This window comes from Euprymna scolopes, chromosome 20, assembly GCF_053919585.1.
Source record: "Euprymna scolopes isolate OS-2025 chromosome 20, ASM5391958v1, whole genome shotgun sequence".
NCBI classification, from domain to species: domain Eukaryota; kingdom Metazoa; phylum Mollusca; class Cephalopoda; order Sepiida; family Sepiolidae; genus Euprymna; species Euprymna scolopes.
In genome coordinates this window covers 19,027,692-19,053,604 of record NC_136501.1, presented here as the reverse complement: position 1 = coordinate 19,053,604, position 25,913 = coordinate 19,027,692, and the positions used below count along the sequence as shown (strand labels likewise).

Genomic DNA, 25,913 nt, shown 5'->3' with positions numbered 1-25,913 from the left:
GAAATTAAGTTTTTTTTTTTTAAATCTCATCTTTTCAAACGTTATTTAAAAAAGTAAAGAAAAATCAAAAAAATTATCATCATCATCATCATCATCATCAGTTTAATGTCTATTTTACACTAGCCTGGGTGCTCGGCATTTCCCGGTGTTGCCTGGGTGTGTTGAAGTTTGTATTGACCAAAAAAAAAAAAAGTGATAGTAAGCAGGCAGGCTCGAAACCATACTACGAAGGAGGAAAAGAATGTGAAAAAAAAAGTGACGTCTTTGCCGTTGCGTCCATTATCAAAACCGGAAGTGGCAAAGGTTTCAATTAAGGTTAGTCAGTTGAAAAGAGGGGATGACTTTTGAAAATACCGGCGAAAAAAGCGACCCTCTCCTTATAGAAAAGTGTTAAGTTGAGGGTGTAGGAATTAATGTTTTTGGCCAATTTTTCGATATTTGTCATCCGAAGGGTCGAGCTTCATAACGATACCAATCTCGTGAAAATCCGTCGCCTCTGTCAAAAATTTTAGGCATACATACATACATACATACATACATACATTTAAACAGACAGGTGAGATTTCTATAATAAATTGCATATGATCGATGGCTTTTAAAAATCTATTTCCAAACTAATCTACCTACAGATCTTTATTTATTCCTCTTGTTTTCAAGTCCATCCATATTTTTTCTTCCCATGATTTCTTTGGCTTTTCCCTGTAAACTGTCCATGTGACTTCAATTGTTCTGCATCTAAACCAAATGCGTTCATTCATTCTTTCAATCTGACCATACCATCAAAGTCTTCTATTTATCACACATCTCCATAAGCGTATTTAATTTTCCTCAGAGTCCACCAGATCTAAGTCTGTCTTTAAGACTCGTGTTACACATTAATCGTATCATTTTCTTACCATTTCTCTCCATGCAACGCATGTCCGCAACTCTCACTGGCCAGTTTTACTTCTATACATAATCGCACTGCATACATGCCTGGTAGACTCTTCTCTCGGTTGACAGAGGTAACGTTCTGCTTGTCATTAATGGCAGAACTTCTCTAAACTTACTCCATTCACTTGTCATTCTGCCAATTACACTAGCACCAGTTCATCCTTGTGCTTCAATAAGTTAACCCAACTTCTGAATAACTTCAATAGATTCGCCATCCAAATATACTTTCTCCACATCTGTATTCTAATCCTATACTTGTTGCACACAAATTAGTTATCTCTCAAGCTATTAAAACTCCCACTGCAATTTTTTTCGGTATACGATGCTTTCAAAGATAAAACAAAAATAGGTAAACCCCGATTCCCTTTCCACAGACGGTCATGACAAATAAATTGACATTTTTTTTTACACGTTGAAGTATCATGTGTTTATCTCACACTCGTTGCTATCTTTAATTACATTTTACTTTCAAGTTACTTCGATTCATAAGTGTAAATAGCTGATCTCAAACATTGAAAACAACATAAACTGAACAACTTGATGCTGATTTGCATTATCTATTGCATAAATACATTTTAAAAACCACTATTGCAAAGTTGCACTGATGTTTTATTGTTTTTGTCTAATACTAATTGTCAGTATTGTTGACAATGATGATTGCTAACGTCTTTCAGTGTTGTTGCAAATTTGGATTGCTAACATCTTTCAACGATGTTGATTGCTAACATCTTTCAACGATGTTGATTGCGGACATCTTTCAGTGTTGTTGCTAATTTGGATTGCTGACATCTTTCAACGATGTTGATTACTAACGTCATCAAAGTTGTCGACGATGTTGATTGCTAATTCATTGGAGTTGTCGACGATGCTGATTGCTAACGTCTTTAGGTGCTGTTGACAATGTTGATTGCTAATGTCTTTCGGTGTTGTCGACGATGTTGATTGCTAACATCTTTCTGTGTGGTCGACGATGTTGATTGCTAACGTCTTTGGGTGCGGTCGACGATGTTGATTGCTAACGTCTTTGGGTGCGGTCGACGATGTTGATTGCTAACATCTTTGGGTGTTGTCGACGATGTTGATTGCTAACGTCATCGGAGTTGTCGACGATGTTGATTGCTAACGTCATCGGAGTTGTCGACGATGTTGATTGCTAACGTCATCGGAGTTGTCGATGATGTTGATTGCTAACGTCATCGGAGTTGTCGATGATGTTGATTGCTAACGTCATCGGAGTTGTCGACAATGTTGATTGCTAACGTCATCGGAGTTGTCGACGATGTTGATTGCTAACGTCATCGGAGTTGTCGACGATGTTGATTGCTAACGTCATCGGAGTTGTCGACGATGTTGATTGCTAGCGTCATCGAAGTTGTCGACGATGTCAATTGCTAACGTCATCGGAGATTTCGACGATGTCGATTGCTAACATCATCGGAGCTGTCGACGATGTCGATTGCTAACGTCTTTAGGTGCTGTCGACGATGTTAATTGCTAACGTCTTTAGGTGCTGTCGACGATGTTGATTGCTAACGTCTTTAGGTGGTGTCGACGATGTTGATTGCTAACGTCTTTAGGTGGTGTCGACGATGTTGATTGCTAACGTCTTTAGGTGGTGTCGACGATGTTGATTGCTAACGTCTTTAGGTGGTGTCGACGATGTTGATTGCTAACGTCTTTAGGTGGTGTCGACGATGTTGATTGCTAACGTCTTTAGGTGGTGTCGACGATGTTGATTGCTAACGTCTTTAGGTGGTGTCGACGATGTTGATTGCTAACGTCTTTAGGTGGTGTCGACGATGTTGATTGCTAATGTCTTTAGGTGGTGTCGACGATGTTGATTGCTAACGTCTTTAGGTGGTGTCGACGATGTTGATTGCTAACGTCTTTAGGTGGTGTCGACGATGTTGATTGCTAACGTCTTTAGGTGCTGTCGACGATGTTGATTGCTAACGTCTTTAGGTGCTGTCGACGATGTTGATTGCTAACGTCTTTAGGTGCTGTCGACGATGTTGATTGCTAACGTCTTTAGGTGCTGTCGACGATGTTGATTGCTAACGTCTTTAGATGCTGTCGACGATGTTGATTGCTAACGTCTTTAGATGCTGTCGACGATGTTGATTGCTAACTTCTTTAGGTGCTGTCGACGATGTTGATTGCTAACGTCTTTAGGTGCTGTCGACGATGTTGATTGCTAACGTCTTTAGGTGCTGTCGACGATGTTGATTGCTAACGTCTTTAGGTGCTGTCGACGATGTTGATTGCTAACGTCTTTAGGTGCTGTCGACGATGTTGATTTCTAACGTCTTTCAGAGCGGTCGACGATGTTGATTTCTAACGTCTTTAGGTCCTATCGACGATGTTGATTGCTAACAACTTTCGGTGTGGTTGACGATGTTGATTGCTAACAACTGTGCTTTGCTATTTTAAGTATCAAATCTCCAGGAATACATGGAATGTCTGGTAAAACCTCCAAGAAAGAAGATCTGAAAAATTTCGTTCTGTTTTCTTTTCTTCATTCAGATGTCTTCTCATGTTTGTCAATCGTAGGTTGCCTCGTAAATTGTAGGGCACCCCGTCAATTGTAGGTGGCCTCGTAAATTGTAGGGCACCCCGTCAATTGTAGGTTGCCTCGTAAATTGTAGGGCACCCCGTCAATTGTAGGATGCATCAAACTCATTTGATCTGATTTCTCCTTAAATATGTGCAACCGTCTCTTTAAAAGACTCTCTCCATTAGTTGTCGTCAGCTGTCTTGCCAAGTTTAATTTTCAAATAAAATTTTTGTTGGTCTGTCAGACTTAAAAAAAAAAATCCTTTTATTTTTTTTTACTGATGAATTACCGCTCCTTAAGGCCCAAGGACCACTTTAGGATAAGGATCAGTGATTTGTTGCTCCCAGACAACGGAGGGATTGGACTTAGTAATTCACTCCCCTTTCGTCTGTTTGCACTTTTCTCAATAACCATGCCTTGGATATTTAAAAGAATTTATGCAAACATTAGTCATGGTGAAAGTAAATTTTTGCCTGAACAGATTTTCTGGAATAATTCTGGTTCCTCCCCTAGAGGGCATTATAGGGGTAAAATTGCTCTCAAATCGTTCATCCATTTACTTTAGATGGATGGTGAAACAAACACCTTGAGGATTGCAAGAGATAGTTGGATCTCGGCAGAATTTGATTACTTAAAATGATGGTTGAACAAGAATTCATTAACATTGAACTTGAAAACTACCATGCTGTAGTCAGCTGGGAAGCAGTCTCATAGTATTGCGTTCCACAGATGAGCAGTTCTTGGAAAGAAACTCTGCTCATGGAAGCTCCATTTAGCTTCAAGTACACAGATGAAAGAAAGGAAAACTTTTATTACAGTGGTTATAAGTAGACGAGTTTTGTTGTGAATGTTTTACTGTGGGAAATCGGAGATTGGGGCTCAGTCGAGCATGTACCATGAAAGACTAGCAACATCTCTTCAGTGGTAAAGAGACGATAGGGAGGAGAAAAAGAGAGCAAAACTTGAAAAGGCGTTTTCCTTGTTGGATGTGCAAGTTGAGTGAACGCATCTTAAGACTGTATCGGTTGTCGTTTATGTATGTTTTTATTTAAGTCTATCAAATTAGACCTACAATGTTTTCCTTAGCTTTCTCTGTTCTCTTCTCTTTTCTTTGGCAACAGCACTTTGTTCACGCTCACAACCTCCATCTTTGTTTTTGTTTAATTCTCCTCACCTAGGAGAACTCAAGTCCTGACATGTATGCATCCTCTTCAGTTTTTAGTATCGTCTCAACAAACTAAAATAAAACTATGAAAACTTACCTGTCTCTACTTGATGCTCCGTCACTTCCTGGTCAGTCTGTCTCGGGATGGAGTGAGTGTGGGGAGAAGGTTGGATACCGATTGGGGTGTTGTAGTAGAGCTGATTCCTTTTTTTAGTTATTGTTGATTTTAATCAGATGTTCATTATTAATTTGCTACCAGCAACTCTATAGGAAGGGCCTGGAGGTGTGCAAGCTATGAGATGAGCGTTTTCGCAACAGATGGTATCACCGTCTATAATGGGTCGGGGATTTTTCTTGTCAGGTGAGGGTTGGAGTACCTGATTGTATTTTATTCTTACTTGACATCGTTTAGTGTCAGTCCACTGTCAGGGATTTGCTTTGTCACTAAACAACTGTCCTCCTCCTTTTCGGTCATCAGGTTTCTAATATTTCCTTTCGAGCAACCATGGAACGACAAAAACAAAACCCGTAAGTCTTCTTTCGTTGGTTTCTGTTATTATTGAGCAATAACCTTCAAGAAGAAACAATTTACTATTCCTCCAGGATTTAGGGGAAAAAAATGGCTTCTGGTTGGTTTTTGAACTCCCAAACGTTGGTATTATTTGGATTCTTCAAACTACTGTTCTCATGTTTAGTGCTATTTTTATAATGTTTCGGTCAATGTTATTTTCTACCTTCTTCAGGTGTATTTTGTTGAACTCTGAATCTGCTGGAATTTCGAATGGCACCTTTTATTTAATCCACGGAAGTAGCATGCTCTTGTTCTGTCAACCATGATTGAGTAGAAGTCCTAAGTAATTCACAATTATATTTGGAGTGTCCCCCACACTGAGGATTAAATCTTTAGTTTCTGGAAGAGTGTAACTTACAACTGAATTTACCAAGTACATAATAGTGGGCTGACTGAACAAGAACATACTTCCTTTGTGAATTAAATAAAGGGCTCCGTTCGAAATTCTGTGCAGATTCATGAGTTTGACAGAAAAATTTCTGAGTTCGCCAAGATTACCCTGATTAAGGTTGAAGGTTACACATCGACCGAAACCTTGTAAAAAAATAACACTCAAAATGAAAAAAAGCAGTCTTAAGAATTAAAATGATACGCATAATAATCCATTCTCATCCGAAAAATTCACAATCGTAATCTCAAAAGTTGATGTGAGATTAAGAAATTAATACTTTATTTTGAAGGACATTTTGTTTTTCCATTTGTATGAACGTTTTTTTTTTTTAATTTGAATTTTTTTATTGTCATTTCATCCCAAACAACACACGGTCACTTAATCCTGAAGGGCTACTATTTGGGAACAGATTTGCAGGGATACTATTTGGGGAGTTGGGCAGCGAGATTTCTATTCACATTATACTTGAATTTCTGCATGTCAGTACAGTCAGGGAAGCAGAGGGCCGGGAGGGAATTCCAGAGTGCACCAGTCTGAGGGAAAAAGCTATTCAAGTAGAAGGATTTACAGCATCTAGGGATCTCTACAGTGTAGAGGTGGGATTTTGCTGTTTGTCAGGTTTGTCGAAGATATTGTCATCAAGGGGGTACTAATGCTCCGAGTTTGTAAGAGCACTTTCCATTGAAATACTTGAAAAACAGGCACAAGGATGCGATGCTTCAGCGATGGGGCAGAGGATGGAGTTAAGGATCTATTAGGTTGGTGACTCTTTTTTGAACCCTGTCTAGGAGCGAAAGAATAGTGGCAGATGCACCAGGCCAGATATGGCAACAAGAGAGGTTGAAATTGCTAACAAAATGCCATGTGCCAGTGAAATAAGTGAAGACTCTTTCACAAATGGAAATAAATATAAGCATCAATTGGAAGATTTCTTTATTACATCAGTAAGAAAAAAAAAGATATCAGTATGCATGGAAGGAGTTGCAAAGTTATTGATTTAAAAAAACAAAACAAAAAAAAAACTTTATTTTCTTTGTTTTTTATTTTTGGAATCCTTTGAGATGACGCTTCATAATGTGTTCATTCTTTTTGCGGAATCTTATCCTCATCTTCATAGTGGTTGTTGTTTCATTACATTTCGGCTAACTCATCCTCTGGCCTTCTTCAGATGTAGCAGTTATTCACCTGAAGAAGGCCAGAGGATGAGTTGGCCGGAACGTAGTGAAACAACAATAAGAACTATGAGGATCACAGTCCACAAAAAGAATGGTAACTTGCTTCTTGTTCTTATACAACAACGCAGATCTAATACATAGATCTACTCTGTGCCAGAAGAATATCCGTCCCAAGACGAGTAAAATAAACTCTCACAGATGGAACAGTTTTCCACCATTTTTACGCAGCTCTTTCTCACAAATATTAAAATCAAAATATAAGAATACTAAAGCTTATGTCTGGAATCCTTATTCCAATTTTGATCAAAATCCATTATATGATTTCATTTGAGAAAAAAGTCTAAAATTTAAGACTTAAGCTTAAGAAGTCTTAAGAAGAGATTAGAATTCAGAGAATCTTGTTTAATGTCCAATAACTACGGATGAAATTCAATACAAATCTAAAATATTTGAATTTTTAAATGGACGCTTGTAAAACCATTTAAATACTTAAAAGAAACTGACATTGGTGGAATATTAATTGATGTTTAATAACCTATTGTAAAAATTTCACACAAAATAAGAATTATTCGAATTTTCCCAAAGGTTTACATCCCCTCTCTGTCCCTTTTGCATGAAGCAGAACTGAAACTAAATATAGATTACATTATGGACGTTTTCACCTAAAAGCTGTGTTACAAATTTTATATTATCAGCTAATTAATTTAGGAGTTAATCCTATACATGATGTCCGTCCATCGATTTTGATGAGTACCACAAAACATCACTAATGATGCTGTGATTTGTACATGAAATTTTTGCGGCAAAAGTTGCACAATCTCCAACCACACCTCTCCTGAGTCAGCACTGTTAAATTCCAGTGGCAAGTAGAACATTTCAGGACGACTGGAAACAATGCAGAGATAAGCGGAGAGGACATACAACACCTGCTATTCCCAAAATAGTCACCAATTTGGTACTGGCCAATCTCATCGTTGCTTAACTTTGGTGATCTCACGAGAACAGATGTGTCAACGTGATTATGCCGTATACATAGAAATATATAAGCATACACGTACTAAATACATACACTCATGAGCAAAAAAAAAAAAAAAAAAAAAATAGGTCAAGCGTGAAAGAAGGAAGAAATCGATTTTTCAATATTTTTCCATTAACTTTTGTTAATTTTCGCTGAAAATTTCTATATTGCAGATCATTATTATCATAGCATTTAATAATAAGTGGAAAAATTAATCCTAAAAATGGTAAGACCACATCTTGGCGAGGATATAAAAAACCGAATTATAGGATTAAGGCAGTTCAAAATAACTTACAAGCAGATTTTTGATATTTTAAGAAAAGAAAAGTGAAAACATCTTTTTCTGTAGTGAAGCAAATTGGTCAAAGGTTCGGAGTTGAATGCTTGGTAAAATGGAAATCTGGATCTGGTCGCCCTAGAGCATCCACTTTGAAAGACGACCACAGGCTTAAATTAACTGTTTTGAAGGATTGAAAAAAATCTTATGTTTACTATAGCAAAGAATTCAAAACAGAGGCTGGAAATTCTCTTTCTAGATATACAATATCTAGACGAATGAAAGAAATGGATTTTTCCTCTAAAAGGTGTGCAAAGAAGTCATTTTTATCTAAGAAGAACATCGATGATAGAGATTTTTCTCATGTTATGGCAAGAAAGATACCGACTGGTGCAGGAATGTTTTCTGGTTAGATGAATCAAGATTTTGTCTTGTTAGTGATACTTCCAAACGGTGCAATAGAAGAACTGGAGAAGGATTCTCGCCAAGTTGCATAAAATCGACAGTTAAACACGGGAATAGAGGGATAATGGTATGGGGAACTTTTACTACAGCAGGAGTTGGGGAACTTCTTAGATGTGAGAAGTCAATCAATGCAAAGGAATACATTCGAATATTAGAAACAGGACTGTTACTAAGTATCCAGAAGCTGAGAATATCCCAGAACATTATTTTTCAACATGATAATGCCCCTGCACACACTGCTAAAGTCACAAAAAAAATGATTTTCTGATAATTCAATTGATGTGATATTTTGACCAGGTCAAAGCCCCGATTTAAATCCAATCGAGAATATTTGGTCCATAATATCTCGTGCATTGGCTGGAAGTACTTTTTCGAACAATGACAAACTGTGGGAAGCTATGCAAAGCGAATGGAATAGCATCTCCTCCTTAAGTATTCCACTTTGGTTGAGAGTATGTATAAAAGGATTGATCTTTTAAAGAAATCAAAAAGGAATGCGATTCCGTCCTAAGTATTTATTAAAGTAAATGTCTTGTTCTGTGTTATTAGTCTCGTTTAAGTTAAATTTGTTTGGCCCATTTTTTTTTTTTTTGCTCACGAGTGTATATAAATAACAGACGCACAAATACATATGTACACAAGTACAAAATGCACGTAAGCATGGGAAAAATATGCATACATATGAAGTAATGACATCTGCAAGTGTATATACTTGCAATAACACTTAGTGTTGCCAGGGGCTGATTGAGGAATACTGTCCTTTTGTGCCCAGCTATAATAACACAATGAGGTCATTTTTTGTTATGTTTTTACGTTTTATTATCCATTTTTTTGGGGTGGTTGGGTTATTAAATGGAGGTGTTCAACAATGAGTGGGTGGTATAAATGACATTTCATTTATAGTTCAAGGCACATAATTAATAAGGACCGCGTGTATACTTCTACTTATAGCCCTTAATCGTTACTTATTTTTTTATTTGTATAATTTACAAGTTATACATTCAAAGTAAATGTTGGATTTCTTTTTTGTGGATGACAATTGCAATGAAGATAATGTTATTCCCTCTTTGATCATGGGAGTATATCGCCCACATCCTAAGAATTCATTAATAAACAGAAGCTACAAATCTCACTCTTTCTCGCCCTCTTCTTTTTCTTTTCTTTTTTCGTTTTCCTGTTTTTCTTTTCTTTTTTCTTTTTCTTTTCTTTTTCTTTTTTTCTTTTTTCTTTTTCTTTTTCTTTTCTTTTTTCTTTTTCTTTTCTTTTTTCTTTTTCTTTTCTTTTTTTCTTTTTCCTTTTTTCTTTTCCTTTTCTTTTTTCCTTTTCTTTTTTATTTTCCTTTTCTTTTTTATTTTCCTTTTCTTTTTTATTTTCCTTTTCTTTTGTTTTCTTTTCCCTTTCTTTATTTTGTTTTCTTTTTCCTTTCCCTTTTTGTTTTCGTTTCCTTTTCTTCCCCTTTTTTTTCACACACACACACACACACACACACACACACACACACACACACACACACACACACACACACACACACATTTAAGTTCATATATTCTATTGATATTTTATTTTTTAGGAAGATGCCATAGAAATTACCTTTCACTATATTGTCATAACAATGATGAAGCCAATAAATTTGTTCATTGCATGATCTAACACTCTTGTTCATTAATCAATTCTTGCATGTCAATCACATGCGGAAACAATATTTCTTTTGAGGGGGGGTGCATTTTGCAATGGCCAAATTATAAATCTGAAATAGAATCTCTTTTTGAAAAAAAAAAACCCATAAAAATCAGGATTACCAAATAAAGATAATTGTTTTGTTTCTAAGTCAAATGATATATTTTTTGACTAAATACTTTTCAATCAAAACAACAATAATGAGGATCCCCAGAAGAAATAAAATTCCATTTTGCAAACACTCCTCCTTAAATAACTTTTTACATTCGTTTTTTTTTTTTTGTTAAATACCAAAATGGATGAATGACTTGTATTGTTTAGATTTTTATTTTTATCATTAAATGATCCCGCGCCATCTCATATCTTTTGATTGATTCCAGGTTTTGGTCATGACGGTTCTCTTTGCCTGAAAGCAAAGGTTATTGTCTTGTATTAAATGTCAATTTTACCTACTTGATGTAAATAACTTTTTATTCTTCCATTTGAAATGATTGATGCTTATTCTTGAAGACTTGTTGAACTCTGTAGTCCTTAACAATTTTCACCTTGTTATTTCAGCCATTTCTTTCTTTTATTTAATTACTTATTTGAATATCTATTTATCAATATGCGTAACCACTCCCATTTATAGATTATATTTTCTGTCTTTTGTATATACATAAACAGAAGAATGCGAAATTATATCAAAGAAATTATCCAGCTTTGCATCAGGGTTGCAATTTCAGAAGGTATAAGGTTCAATGTACACTCCTAGGATTCCAAAGATTCTGACTCCTTATTTTCAAGTTTTCCTATATTTAATAACTAGCAGGGGTACCCGGTATTACCCGGAGCAAAAGTGTAACATACTTCTATTTAAAACTTTTCTCTCTTCTTTATCTTCCACTCTTTCCTCCTCAATCGTTTCTCGCTCCGTCCTCGTTCTTCTTTGCTCGGCCTATTCTTCTCTCCCCAATAAAATCTGTGCCAGTTTAAGGTAAAAGAATGAGTTCTTTTTCTAACATTTAGATATTATTCATTCAAGGCAACGCCAATCAAGAAAATTCCAACTTTGTGGGAATTTATTCCGTTGTTGTTTTATTTTAGCCGGATATATAAACATACACAGAGACAACTGTCCTTTATATTAGACTAGCAGGGCTACCCAGCGTTGCCTAGAGTAAAAGTGCAACATATTTTTATGGAAACTTGTTTCCTTCTCTTTTGCCCCGTCTTTTCTCCATTCCACTCCCCATACTCTCCTTTCTTGTCCACCCATCCCATTCTCTCTGATACATACACACATACTTTTTATAGATTCCTTGAGAAATTAGTCTGCATAAGGAAATTAATTCCTTGATTAAAAAATCAGTTATTTCTCTTTAGTCAGTACACAATTTGCCTCACCATCTACGCCAGTTTAGGACTAAAGAATGATGATTTTTTCTAGATTTTAGATATTATTCATCCGGAGCAATACCAATCAAGAAAATACCAACTTTGTAGATGCTTGTTTTGCTGTTTTTTAGTTTTAGCAGGATATACAAACATACACGCAGACAACTGCCATTTATACTCTGTTCAGCGAATATATTATTATCCTATATATATATATATATATATATATATATATATATATATATATATATATAGTGTATTGATATATTAAAAAAAATAAAATACAACTTTGTTATATATGGTTCGTGGAATTACATTCCTCTGCAAAAGATCTAGCTAATTTGCATATTCTTTTAAACATTCATTTTAATTAATTCCCTATTAGTTTTTTCGGTTTTCTTATGCGATGATCATCTTTAGTTAACTATTATGTGTAATCATATTCATGCCGATATTCTACATGATTTATACTTGTGTAATATCTGCATACAAAAATATTAAACACAAACCTCTTTCTATATATATTCATGTAAGCGTATATATATTTGTTTTAAAAAAGTGGCCTACCAAACTCCTCTGTCAGTTTTTGATCTACAGGCATGAAACTTAATACATAGGGGTTTTAAACCCATACAAAACTTTATATTTGAGTTTTAGCATGTTGTAATCTGCAGAAAAGCAGTCCTGCGGTAATGTGCTTCACAGAGGAGAAACTCTTGCAGAAAACTCATGGAAGTTACACCTGTTACTAGGAGCCACTAGAATAAACGTTGATGAGATGGAATGATTGTCAGTCGGAAGATGAGAAACAATCAATATTATTATATTTCTGAATTTTTTTTTTTTTAGATGAGGATTATTCGTATTTGGATTCTTTGGACTACTGTTCTCATCTTGAGAAGATGAGACTAGTATTCTAAAGAATCCTAATCATACAAACCAATCATATAAACTAAGTTTTATTACTTATGAAGACCGTTTATTGACAATTTTTTGTTGACACTGGATTTGAAGATGCCCATGTTGTATTTTGGAGGAAAGCAGTTTGTAGAAATTCTAACTGATGCTCGGCGAATGGAAAGGAAAAAAAAATTTTTCCATAGCATTAACGAAACGAGTTCTTGTTGTGAATGTCTTATAGAGAGGAACCTTAGATTCAAGCTCGGATGATCACCTTCCATGGAAATAACGATTGAGCAGAGAAAGACTAGTAACGACTCTTTCTGTGAAAAAAGAGCTGTAAGGAATAGAAGAGATTATTCTCACTAGATTTCGAAATCGAGTTTGAATTCTGCCAAAGCAGAAAAGCTTGCTCTGAACGGCACCTCCACAGATCTGGCAGCAGCAATGACATGTAGGGAACTTTTTCAAAGCAGGTTCTCAAGTGAAAAAAAACGGTGGGGCATATATTCCTCTGAAAAAGACACTTTTAAAACAAGAGTAAAAAGGGCAAGTGCTTGGGCACCCCTAGCCCCCAACCCCTTCTGCACGTTCCTTAGCAACATCTTGAACGAACCTTAATGTTGAGTTAAAATGGTGTCCATTATCTGATTGGTTGACGTGAAAATACCTTCCCTCCCTCGTCTCTAAATAACATGAACAAGTTTATCGTTACTTACCTCAAAGCAAAGAACATGTATTGCTTTACTAATCACTAGGGCTGTGACAACAGCATATTCTTTTCATTGTTTTGACTCTCGAGTATATATCCGACAGTTAGAAACAACTAATCAACCGAGAACCACATCACTCTGCATAAAACATAAGATATCAATGGATATATACCTAATAATCAAAACAAGGAAAAGAATATGCAGTTGTCATAGCCCTACTAATCACCTATTTATGCTTTGCTAAGGTGATATTAACGTCAAGTTAACAAGGATTGTTCTGCCATTAGTAATGACTTTGATAAAAGGAAGCTTTGACGATGCTTGGTGCTTCCATCTTCCAGCAAATCTCTCTCTCTCTCTCTCTCTCGTATCGCTAATGTCTCTCTTTCTGTCTTGTATTGCTACTGTCTCTCTCTCATATCGCTACTATCTCTCTCTCTCGTATCGCTACTGTGTCTCTCTCTCTCGTATCGCTACTGTGTCTCTCTCTCTCGTATCGCTACTGTGTCTCTCTCTCTCTCGTATCGCTACTGTGTCTCTCTCTCTCTCGTATCGCTACTGTGTCTCTCTCTCTCGTATCGCTACTGTGTGTCTCTCTCTCTCTCGTATCGCTACTGTGTCTCTCTCTCTCTCTCTCGTATCGCTACTGTGTGTCTCTCTCTCTCTCTCTCGTATCGCTACTGTGTGTCTCTCTCTCTCGTATCGCTACTGTGTGTCTCTCTCTCTCGTATCGCTACTGTGTGTCTCTCTCTCTCGTATCGCTACTGTGTGTCTCTCTCTCTCGTATCGCTACTGTGTGTCTCTCTCTCTCGTATCGCTACTGTGTCTCTCTCTCTCTCGTATCGCTACTGTCTCTCTCTTGTATCGCTACTGTCTCTCTCTTGTATCGCTACTGTCTCTCTCTTGTATCGCTATTGTCTCTCTCTTGTATCGCTACTGTCTCTCTCTTGTATCGCTACTGTCTCTCTCTTGTATCGCTACTGTCTCTCTCTCTCTCTTGTATCGCTACTCTCTCTCTCTTGTATCGCTACTCTCTCTCTCTTGTATCGCTACTGTGTGTCTCTCTCTCTCGTATCGCTACTGTGTGTCTCTCTCTCTCGTATCGCTACTGTGTGTCTCTCTCTCTCGTATCGCTACTGTGTGTCTCTCTCTCTCGTATCGCTACTCTCTCTCTCTTGTATCGCTACTGTCTCTCTCTCTCTCGTGCCACTACTCTCTCTCTGTCTCTTGTATCCATACTCTCTCTCTCTCCCTCCTTCTTGTATCGCTACTGTCTCTCCCTCTCTCTTGTATCGCTACTGTCTCTCCCTCTCTCTTGTATCGCTACTGTCTCTCTCTCTTGTATCGCTACTGTCTCTCTCTCTTGTATCGCTACTGTCTCTCTCTCTCTCTTGTATCGCTACTGTCTCTCTCTCTCTCGTGCCACTACTCTCTCTCTGTCTCTTGTATCCATACTCTCTCTCTCCCTCCTTCTTGTATCGCTACTGTCTCTCCCTCTCTCTTGTATCGCTACTGTCTCTCTCTCTCTTGTATCGCTACTGTCTCTCTCTCTCTTGTATCGCTACTGTCTCTCTCTCTCTTGTATCGCTACTGTCTCTCTCTCTCTTGTATCGCTACTGTCTCTCTCTCTCTCTCTCTCTTGTATCGCTACTGTCTCTCTCTCTCTCTCTTGTATCGCTACTGTCTCTCTCTCTCTCTTGTATCGCTACTGTATGTGTCTCTCTCTCTTGTATCCATACTCTCTCTCTCCCTCCTTCTTGTATCGCTACCGTCTGTCTCTCATATTAATAATCTTATTATATCTCTCTTGATCTATACACACTAACCTTTTCCTTTGAAAAGCAAGAATAAAAATGTTTAAATCTGTGGATATAATTTCTATCTTCAACTAAATTCTTCCATACATCTTGGAATCTGCCACTAATTCTGCACGTTTCTCCAAAACGCACTTGTTCACCAGACACGCATCCAGACAGTTCCATTCATATCTGCAAAAAATAAAAATAAAATTGTTTAATATTTTTCCATATTTTCATATTAGCTTTTTTGTTGTTGTAAGTTCCTTCTTGTCTATAAAAGACCACGACAAAATTATTGGTAAAAACGACATTTATCGTTTTCTACCTATTACATGAGGAATTTTTAAGTTTCCGCAGACCATTTCTAAACGACATACAGACAACAATGTTATTTCAAACGGAAGGGTGACAGATCAACTGACGGACAAAGCCTTTTTAAGAGACGATTGGTCACATTTAAAATAAGATGCGTCCATTCAATCTGTATGTTTAAAAAAAAAAAAAAAAAACTATTTTAAACTTAAGCGTTATAGATCACTAATCTATAAATTAGTCAGAATTACAGGGAGTAAAAACTGCTGTGTCGACTTCGTTACTTTACTCCTTCTGCAAGTATCCAGTCTCAGCTAAACCGCCATCTTGTTAAAGGAAACAGCAAAAACAAGCAAAGGGGAGATCATTCTAAACAGACTTCCTTTATTCTATGGACAACTTAACAGGCTTAACTTGAATTAACAGACTTGGTGATCCCGAGATTAAATTGACAGGCGTTGGGAGTATATAATAAGGTATTTATGCAGAATACGAACGGTGTTAAAATAATACCGTTCTTATTCAGAAACTCATTCTTAACATGAAGAGGAAGAAAGAACTTTTTAAACTATTCTGTACTTTCACCTAACAATTTAATAAAGAAAAGATAATGTAAAAATTGAATTTAACTTGAAAATCCTATTTAAAATATTGCATGATCTTTATTCTGTAGAGGTACCTATAATAGAAACATGATGTCACATGGTTCAAAGAGAAAGTGTGATAGAGAACGACAGTTGATTTGGGAGAATGCAGTTTGTGGACACGCAAAATATGTCCACAGTTTTGGTTGAGTTATTTCTTTGTGAAGGTATGAAAGATGCTTATTTATTTGTTTCCTCAGTCTGTAATGTAATATTTTGTATAAGACAATCCCAGCTAAATAAAATTGCTCAATATACAAGATAGAGCAAATAAATCATAATTTAGATATTTAAATTTCATGATTTGAAAAGGTAAAGTTTCAATATAGAAGTTTTTTATTGATTGCAAACAAAGAACACAGTTTAATAAATATATTTCCTTTGTTTGCAAACAATAAAAAATTCTATATTTGAAAATGAACCTTTTTAAATCATAAAATTTAAATACATAAATTATGATATATATATATATATATATAAACGACGTCTTACACGTGTTTCATTAAATGACACAAACCAAACAAATCATCAGAGTAATTTAAACAATGAATGTGAAGTATATTTTGTGATTTTGAAATGTTTAATAAAGTTACATATGCTCTGAAAGTGTAAATCCATTTTCATTGAGCTTAATAAATCGCTGGAATTTTAAGATAGCCTTATTGAATATATACATTATAAACGTATATTTGTTTTAAGGAAACTCTCACACACACATACATATATGTATATATGTAGTAATAAATAATGATATATAATAAGTAGTCAGATTGTACATCTCGCAAGCAATAAGTTTACGACTCTTAAAATTCATGCTAAAATTGTTTGAAAGCACCGATCGCATAGTGGATAAAGTATTTGATAAAATTCAGCTGGAGGTTGATGTTCATTCCTCAGTGAGAGCGACACTCAAAATGCAATTGTGAATTGCTCAAAACTTCTACTCAGTCATTGCTGACGGAACTAGTGGAGGCTACCTCTGTGCATTAAATAAAGGGTTGTTTTCGAAGTTCTATGTAGATTCCCGAGTTTGACAGATTCCCGAGATAGACAAGTTACAGATGAAGAAGTTTGAAGGTTACATCGGTCCAAAACGTTGTGAAAATAACACTCAAGATGAGAACTTAGGAATCCAAATAATTTAAATAATCAATCCTCATCTAAAAAATTCAGAAACGGAAGGCTTTACTATTAATTGTTCTCATTTTTGTAAATGATTCCCTCAAAATATGTTTGTGTATTTAGTTTGACAAACCTCTCATCTAAGGGAAGCTCCATGTTTTGATAAGCTTCTGGTTTTGACCTTTACTCCTGACCTGAAATGGAACACGTATGTCAAGTCTTTTGCCAAGGTCACTGGGAAAATGGTGGGATCCTTCTACCGCTCCAGAAGATGGCTCACTACTGATGCAATTCTCTGCTTATATAAAAGCCAAGTACGTCCAAGGATGGAGTACTGCTGCCACATCTGGACAGGAGCTGCTAAAAACAGCTTATCCTGCCTTGACAGAGTACAAAATAGACTTTGTGGCTTAGTGGGGGATGCCCTTTTCTCTTCCCTGCAACCTCTCTCACACAGAAGAGACATCTTTGTTTTATCGTTATTTCCATGGCGAGTGTATATACGGCATAATCACATTGACATACCAGTTCCCGTCAGATCACCGAAGTTAAGCAACGTTGAGCCTGGTCATTACTAAAGAATGGGTGACCAATTTGGGAAGTCCAGGTGCTGTATGTAGAAGGACGTCGACACCTCCCTGCAAAAGGTTGCAAAAACCTAACATCGTCATCTCCCCTAACGGGGATATACATGCGACTGGGGACTGATTGTGAATTTCAGTCTCCCATGAAACTTCCTCCTTTGGAGGAAGCAAATTAAACTTTGAATAGGGTTGTTGCTGACTGCACATGGCAAGTGCTCGTCTGAGCTCCAATCTCTGGTCCCCCCTCGTCAATCTTTCCCGATAAACACCCATCTAGCTGAAACCACTGTCAATAATTTTCCTCACTCTTTATCTGTGCCTAAATCAAAACGTAGATTCCATGAACAAAGCTTCTTTCTTAGAACTGCACGCCCGTGGAACTCTCTATCGCTTGCCTGTTTCCCACCTGACTACAACTTGGATGTCTTCAAGTCCAACATAAACAAATTCCTGATGAACCGCCCCCTTAAGTAAGACACTTTATCAAATCTTCAATACTAACGATTACTACGACACTATCCCATTGATTACTGTACACGCAATAACCCTTATCCCCGAGTGACTTCCAGGCCTTGATAAGTGGTGGCCTCCGTGTAAAAATAAAGCTGAACATTCATGTAGCTGTTCCTGCTCAGAATGAAGAAGGGTATCGATCTCACTTTTACTGTGCTCATTTATGAACTACTACATTTATTTAACTATCAACTCATGTACTGTAATGGAATATCCTGCACCTCCTTTTCCATATACTAGTACAGAACAATATATAGTAAACACTGTATTACCTGGCTGTCTTTATTCTACTATCATATTGGTTTTTAAAATTTTTTATTTATTTTTTTATTCAATTTTAACCCCAAACAAGGCACAGTGTCACTTTGAAGTAGAAGGCTACTATCCAGGACATAAGTTGCAGGAATATTATGAATGGAGATGAGTAGCAAGATGTCTGTTCACATTATACTTGAACTTCTGCATGTCAGTCCAGTTGGGAAAGCAAAATCCAGGAAGAGAGTTCCAAGATCTAGCAGTTCTGAGGAAGAAAGTATTGGAGTAGAAGGCTTTCTTACACCTAGGGATCTCTACTGTGAAGGAGTGGGATTTAGCTGCTTATTGGGTTTGTTTGGGGGTATTTACATCGAGGAGATACAAGTGCTTAAGGAGAAAACAAAAAAATCTATAATTCTGTCAATAATTTCATGATCACAAAAAAATTTGTGGAAAAATAGAGAGCATCCACTTTATTATGGCTGCCGTATCTTTTTTCCATTCGACTAACAACCTTGTATGTTGCAACACTTTTCAAGGATACAACACTGAACAATCATATTGTATATTGAAATGTATGTGGGGAGCAAGACTTGTATGGCAATGACGTCATGAATGAGAAGTAAAAAACTTGAGTGGATCTCTTTCCTCAGCTAGAATTCAACTAGAAAGGACGTCTCAAATGTTGTAATCTGGTAGGTGATGCCCTTTTCTCTTCTCTGCAACCTCTTTCCGACAGAATAGATGTTGCGAGCCTATCTCTACTCTATCGTTATTTTCATGGCAAGTGCTCAACTGAGCTCCAATCTATGGTCCCCCTTCGCCAATGTTTCACAAAAAATACTCGCTTAGCCAAAATCACTATCAACAATTTACCCCATTCTCTGTCAGTGCCTAAACCTGAACATGGATTCCATAAACAAAGCTTCTTTCCTAGAACTGCCCACATATGGAACTCTGTTCGATTGGTCTGCTTTCCAGATGACTACAATATTGTCGTCTTCATGCCCAACGTAAACAAGTTCTTATTGAATTGTTGTCGTAAATATTCTCATCATGCCAAGTCTCCTCCACAAAAATTACTACACTACTGTCCCAATTAACCCTTATCCATGAGTGACCTCAGGGCCTTGATATGTGGTGACTCCTTTGTAAAAAAAAAACAAAAAAAACTGGGGCGGAGGAAGTTTACATATATATCAATGGCGATTTTGTACTGCAGTTAACACTGATGTTTTCCCTGGCCAGCCCATTAAATAAAGAACTGAACTGAGGTATTTTCCAACAGTGTTTATCTGTGTCGGATGGTGTTAATTAAGTGATGACAGGAACGCACGTGTGGCAACGTTGCAGATAACAATAAAGGAGCGATATAAAATTCATGTTTAATGAATGGTAAAAATTAGGTACTGTGCTTCTGTAGTAAATAACCGTCAAAGGCTTGATATGACGTAAAACAGGAAAACCAAACTTATCTATTATAATAAAACCGTATTCCTGTCTGTTTATTTGTTTGTTGGTTCATAAGATCTGTCATATATTACGTTATAGCAGATAGCGTCATATGATGACGTCATATGCTGAGATTGTTTGTTCACAAAAACGTCATTATGATGTCATAGCAGATGATAACGTCATGTGATGTCATAACATTGTGTTATATATGACGTATATTGCTTCGATCTGGCAAAACCGAGTATATACAGCTAGTTTAGGAATAAAATTGAAGGTATGTGCCGATGGCCTAATAATTAATTGATGTAGAATTCAAATACTGCCTGATCTTCATATATACACTGATCGCCTCCATTTATTATATAAAGAGGATTTTGTCTAATATATAATATTCAACATGGACTATTCTCCCCACCCCTAAAATAAAAAAGAATGATGTTTAGGGGAACCGAATTTCCGTTTCTATTTTTAGTAAGTTCCATTTTTGTTTTCACACTTTCACTTTTCTTCACATTTCTCCTCTTTTTCTCCAAATTTGCAAGATTTGAAAATGTTTTTTATTACAAACTAGTCTGGGTGGCCGGCGTTGCCCGGGTGCTTGGAGGTGTGTGTTGAGCAAAAAATGGTAGTAGGCAAGCAGGCTCGAACCCGTACTGAGAAAGAGGAAAAGAATGTGAAAAAGAGTGACGTCTTTGCTGTTGCATCCATTGCCAAATTGGAAGTGACAAAGGTTTAAATTAAGGCTAGTCAATCAAAAAGAGGGGTTGACTTTCGAAAATATTGTCAAGAAAATTGATCACTTGAGGGTGAAGGAATTAATGTTTTTAGTCAATTTTTGATATTTATCATCTGAAGGGTCAAGCTTCAAAACGATATCGATCTTGTGAAAATCCGTCGCCCCTATCGAAAGTTTTAGACATACATACATACATACATTTAAACAGACAGGTGAAATTTATATTATAGAAGGCGTTCCAAAAGCAATAATTCCTATTTTTTTTATTGCACCTGAATGAATCAGAAGTGATTGCAAATTGCATTGGTATGATGACCAAACTTATGCACTCATGACCTGAAAGATTCATCTCTCTATTGCAGATATTGACGGTGTGAAAATCTAAGCAAGCAATCCCTGTCATGAGCGTGCATAAGAAGTGGAGATGCGTGCTTGAATTTCTAGTGCATTGAGAACAGTGCTGACTAGAAAACTAAATTCCCTAGCACAAAACAATTGCTCGTTTTAATGGTACCACTCCCGTTTTTGTAGCTCTTCAACTTTTCGAGTTAAAAATAAAAAAAATAGGAGGCTTTACTTTTGGAACGACTCTCGTATGACAAGGCGTGCTCTAGATACTCATATACAGTTATCGTTAATTGTTTGGCAAAAATGCATTAAAAATAATGACTATGTATAAAAATAAATTCTGGGTCACAACAGGTCACTCGTTCATCTTCATAGCTCATCAACTTTTACAGTTGAAAATAATAGGAGGCTTTCCTTTTGGAAGGACCATCGTATGTGTTAAATGTATTGTTTTCATCTTTAGCTTCTTCCAGTTTCTACATGAATACTATTTATCAAATATTTCCAAATCTCAACCAAATTTGGTTTGCTATAGTTTTTTTTTTAGATAGAAAATCAATGATTGCATAAAATCTTAACTTTTATACTCTTAGAACAAAGAATGCTAACCAATAATTATGTACATATATATATATATATATATATATATATATATATATATATATATATATATAAAAGAAAAGAAAAGAAGGCCGAGTTGGGAATGAAACTCAATTTAGATATTTTATGGTCATTTCTATTCAGTTTGACTTTAATAGTTTCGACATTGTTAAAACTAAAACGGAATGTTTTACCTGCATTGACAGATGTTCAGGATAAAAAAAAAAATTAGTATCGTGTTTTGTTGTATTTTTATTGTTGTAGAAAATGTGGAATATTATTTTGTGTAAAAAAAAAAAAAATGTATGCCATATTTTATTTAAAAAAAAAATAAGAAACCGGTAATGGTAGGACTAATGGCAATAAAGCAAGTAAATATTGGTATAACTTGTAGATTTTTAACCATAGCACGATGCTTGTAAAAAAACAAAAAAACATTGTTGAAAGCAATGAAGAGACGTTGACACCAGTTAGGGATAAAGTGTAAACGTTAAGTTCTACCATATGTTTACTAGATTTTAGCATCTTTGTTTCTATATTAAAACATGAACCGATAGCTATTATGTTATGCATGCATATTCGTAATGCTGTTGTTCGACCTTCACCTAGAAAATTTCATTTTTTTAATTTTCACACTTTTGCACTGATTTTCCTGACGAAAACCCAAATATAAAGTTTTGCATGGGTTCGAATACCCTTTATATTGTTTTATGTCTGTAGACCAAAAACTGGCAGAGGAGTTTGGTAAAGAAAATTTTTAAGCAAATACGCATACATAAATATATATAAAAAGAGGTTTGTATTTACTATAACCTTTTTATGCAAACAGTACGCAAGTATAAATCATCTGACGACTACAAACACTTATACCTTCGACAAACCGAACAAGCAGGTAAATCCCACCCCTTCAGAGATTGCTAGGTGTAAGAAAGCCTTCTACTCCAATAGTTTCTTCCCCGAATTGCGTGACTTTGGAACTCCCTTCTAGGATTCCACTTTCTCAACTGTACTGACATGCAGAAGTTCAAGTGTAATGTGAACAGACATCTTGCTACTCATCTCCCTTCATAATGTCCCTGCAACTTATGTCCTTGATAGTAGCCCCCTACTTCAAAGTGGCACTGTGCCTTGCTTGGGGTGAAAATTGAATTTAAAAAAAAAAAAAATGTAGAACATCTACATGAATATAATTACATATAATAGTTAAAGATATTAATAAAGATAACTAATAGGGAATTAATTAAAATGAATGTTTAAAAGAATATGCAAAATCTTTTGCAAATGAATGTAATTCCACGACCATATATAACAAAGTTGTATTTTATTTTCAAATAAATAGAAAAAAAAGCGTTTTCTATATGAATATCAATACATACCCCCCCCCCAATTTATAGGAGTATAGATAATAGTATAGAGGGTAAGTAAATATTATTAATGATAAATGCGATAATTACTGTGTAAATATGCTATGGATAAGGTGTTCATTTTAAATAAAAGTTGCTGCTGATAACAAACACGGCAACCACCAGAAAAAAAATATATTCCTAGTTCAAAAAAAAAAACATTGAAATAAAATTTATTTTACTTAACATTGATTAATGATAAAGAAAAGGAAATAGCTATCCAGATACAAATATCGATTTTTTTTTAAAAACTTGCATTCATTTCAAGGCATATTGCTACCTAGACGTAAAAGACTACTGTGGTTAGGAGCCAGATTTATAAAGTACACTCTAAGTGGAGCGTTACACAAAATGTTTGTTCACATTACATTTAAATTTCTGCACAGTAGCACATTCGAGGGAACAGGGATGGAATTCCAAAGGCAAGCAGTCTGAGGAAATAAACGAGTACAAAGTTGTTTTTGCATTTGTCAAATTTGTAACTGTTTAAATTAGAATTAAGTCAGTTGGATATTCAATGTGTGAAATTACACTTTAAAAACGAAAGTTTGAAACCATAAAGATTCATTCATATCATAGGAATCAGATGATTCTATTATTGCCATTGGTTTCCCTTATATTTTTCTAGTCAGAACTGTTTCTGGAAAAATATTGGGTACTTTACAGGAGGGACCACATGAAAGTTGCCAGCATCTCTAAGTGAAAGTGATTTTGTGAAACGAACTGGCTTTGAACTTGGAACACTCAGGCTGCCATTTTCTTGTGTAACAGAGTCGCTGGGTTAGCAGCAACAGCAGCCATATGCAAATGACCAAGCCGGCTGTGCGACGTGACGTCACAGCAAAAATAAAAAGGACATACATGTTCAGAGAAACACATGTTCGAGAGGTGTTTGAGACGTTAAAGATTTGTGTTCGAGACATGAGAAATCAGAAAAGGGCATGTTTGAGACACAAGTGTTCAGAGAAGTGGGATTTGAGACGTGTTTGAGACGCATGGGTAACGTCAGAGCTGGGACGAAAAGTCAGACACGGACAAAAAAAGGATGAACTGTTTAAATATTTAGAAAAAAAATGTGTTGTTGGAAACACTGGATATAAAGGCTTTTGTTGAAATAAGAAAGTGAGTCGAGTTTTGTCCTTTTTTAAGTTCCTTGCAAAGGTGTTTACAATGTGTTGGATCCGATAAAATGTAATAACACTGTTTAAAAAAAAAAAGAAAAAGGTCCTGGATATGACCTTAAACTATATCCAGTGGTGAGGCCCCAGCTTGCGGGCTTTGGGGGAGTGTAGAGCCACCCTTTAATTGCCATTGCTCCCAGGTCCACTCTGACCCATAGTGGTAGTACCTGTTAGGGTCCCAACTATGGGTTGAATAGAAACCGACTTGAAAACAACAACAAATATATTCTATTAAAAAATTTTCTTTAATCTTTGGATTTGGCATTAAATAACCTGAAAAGGGTTGATATGCCATAAAACAACCAACCATTTTAAAAAAAAAAAAAGGAGTACAACGTTACACTTGTTACTCATGGTTGTTGTGAAAAATCATTCATGATGACTTTGTTGGCATTCGTTTCCCCGATATCTTTCTATTGAGAATTCTTTCTCAAAAGATATCAGATATTTACAGGCGGGGCCATGTGAAGGTTGCCAACGTCCCTAAGTGAAAGTGTTTCTGTGGAATAACCTAGGTTTTTAACTTGGTATAGACAAGTTGTCAGTTCATGCCGTGTCGTTACCACTGACCCACCGTCATCTCCATGATGTTTGTGGTGGATGAGCTCTGTCAACGAATGTTATGTTTTGCTTTTGAAGTCATTCGCTTTTCACAAAGTTTTGCACAGTTGTCAACTTTGATTTGTTAGTTGGTGTATTCACCTCTTGATTTCACAAGATACACTAACCAATCTCGAAAAGTAATTAATTAGCCGCAGTCTGTTTTTCTTCTGTTGGTCGTTCCAACATGTGACTGGTCAGCAGTTCCGTGAGCTGACCAGTAAAACAATTGATCAGTATTCAGGTCATTTCTTTCTTTTGTTTTCCTTGTCATAAGATTTCTATCACATATGTTGGCCTTCTGTCGATAACCTCTTTCATGCCTTGACAGCTTCTAATGAAAGAAAAAAAAAACAACAACTGTTTCTTCTAAATCAACGTCCAGGAGCTATTTCTTTTTAATTAAGTATCCATGTAACGGACGTTATGACTTATAAAGTGAAGCAAAAAATGTTGAAAGGCAAATGGCTTAATCAATTGTACTTGCGGGTAGTCGGATGATCTTGTTACCACTATCGAAAAGTAACTACAAGAGAGCAACAAGTAATACAGCATTACAAAACATATGTCTTGGAGCCAGTTGATTCATGTTAAAAAGCAGTAACACAAAACTAGAAACGTAAAAGGTAAAGAGTAGGGAAGATAGAAAGGCAGAGGGAACTGAAGTAATTATAAGAAGGGAGAGAGCTAATGAGAGAGAGAAAGGGGGTGATGGAGCTGAGAGAGAAAAAGGGGAGACAACTCTATTACAAATAGGTTATTTTTACATTGATTATTCGTAATTTTCTCATTAACTTATATTGATTTATTGAGATAAAAGTCTTAACTCTTTATGATCTAATTGAACTAATTCGTTCAGTCGTAAATAAATGAATATAACGGCATATATAAAGTGGGAATTGATTCAAACACGCCTTGTACGTATTAGTTCAGTATCTGGATAGATGCCAGATACCCCCAGATTGCAACTGTTCATTGCTTACAATCATAGTATCATTACCCGTTAAACCAACTTTTGTTTCTAATTTTGTATAACTATTATTTAAAATTAAATTATGATTCCCAAGTCATAAGTAATAGTATTAGTAATGGTTTTGTTTCCACTGAGGTTATAACATCCTTCCCACCCCTTCGATTAACTTGAA

General features: G+C 36.0%; 1 protein-coding gene across 5 annotated transcripts in view; it reads left to right on the top strand.

The window, feature by feature from the left end:
* Positions 1 to 25,913, top strand: part of LOC145241346 (tubby protein homolog) — a 480,960-nt gene that overhangs the window by 56,551 nt on the left and 398,496 nt on the right. For 2 of the 5 annotated variants that reach the window (XM_080104202.1, XM_080104201.1), the window contains exon 1: positions 4,937 to 5,013. The exons of 2 other annotated variants lie outside the window; for them this stretch is intronic. In XM_080104202.1, the coding sequence (XP_079960328.1) occupies positions 4,952 to 5,013 (62 nt within the window). In that variant the 5' untranslated portion in view covers positions 4,937 to 4,951. Of the gene's footprint in view, positions 1 to 4,936; positions 5,014 to 5,033; positions 5,181 to 25,913 lie in introns of those variants that run through there. One more of the 5 variants, XM_080104205.1, reaches the window with a different exon arrangement.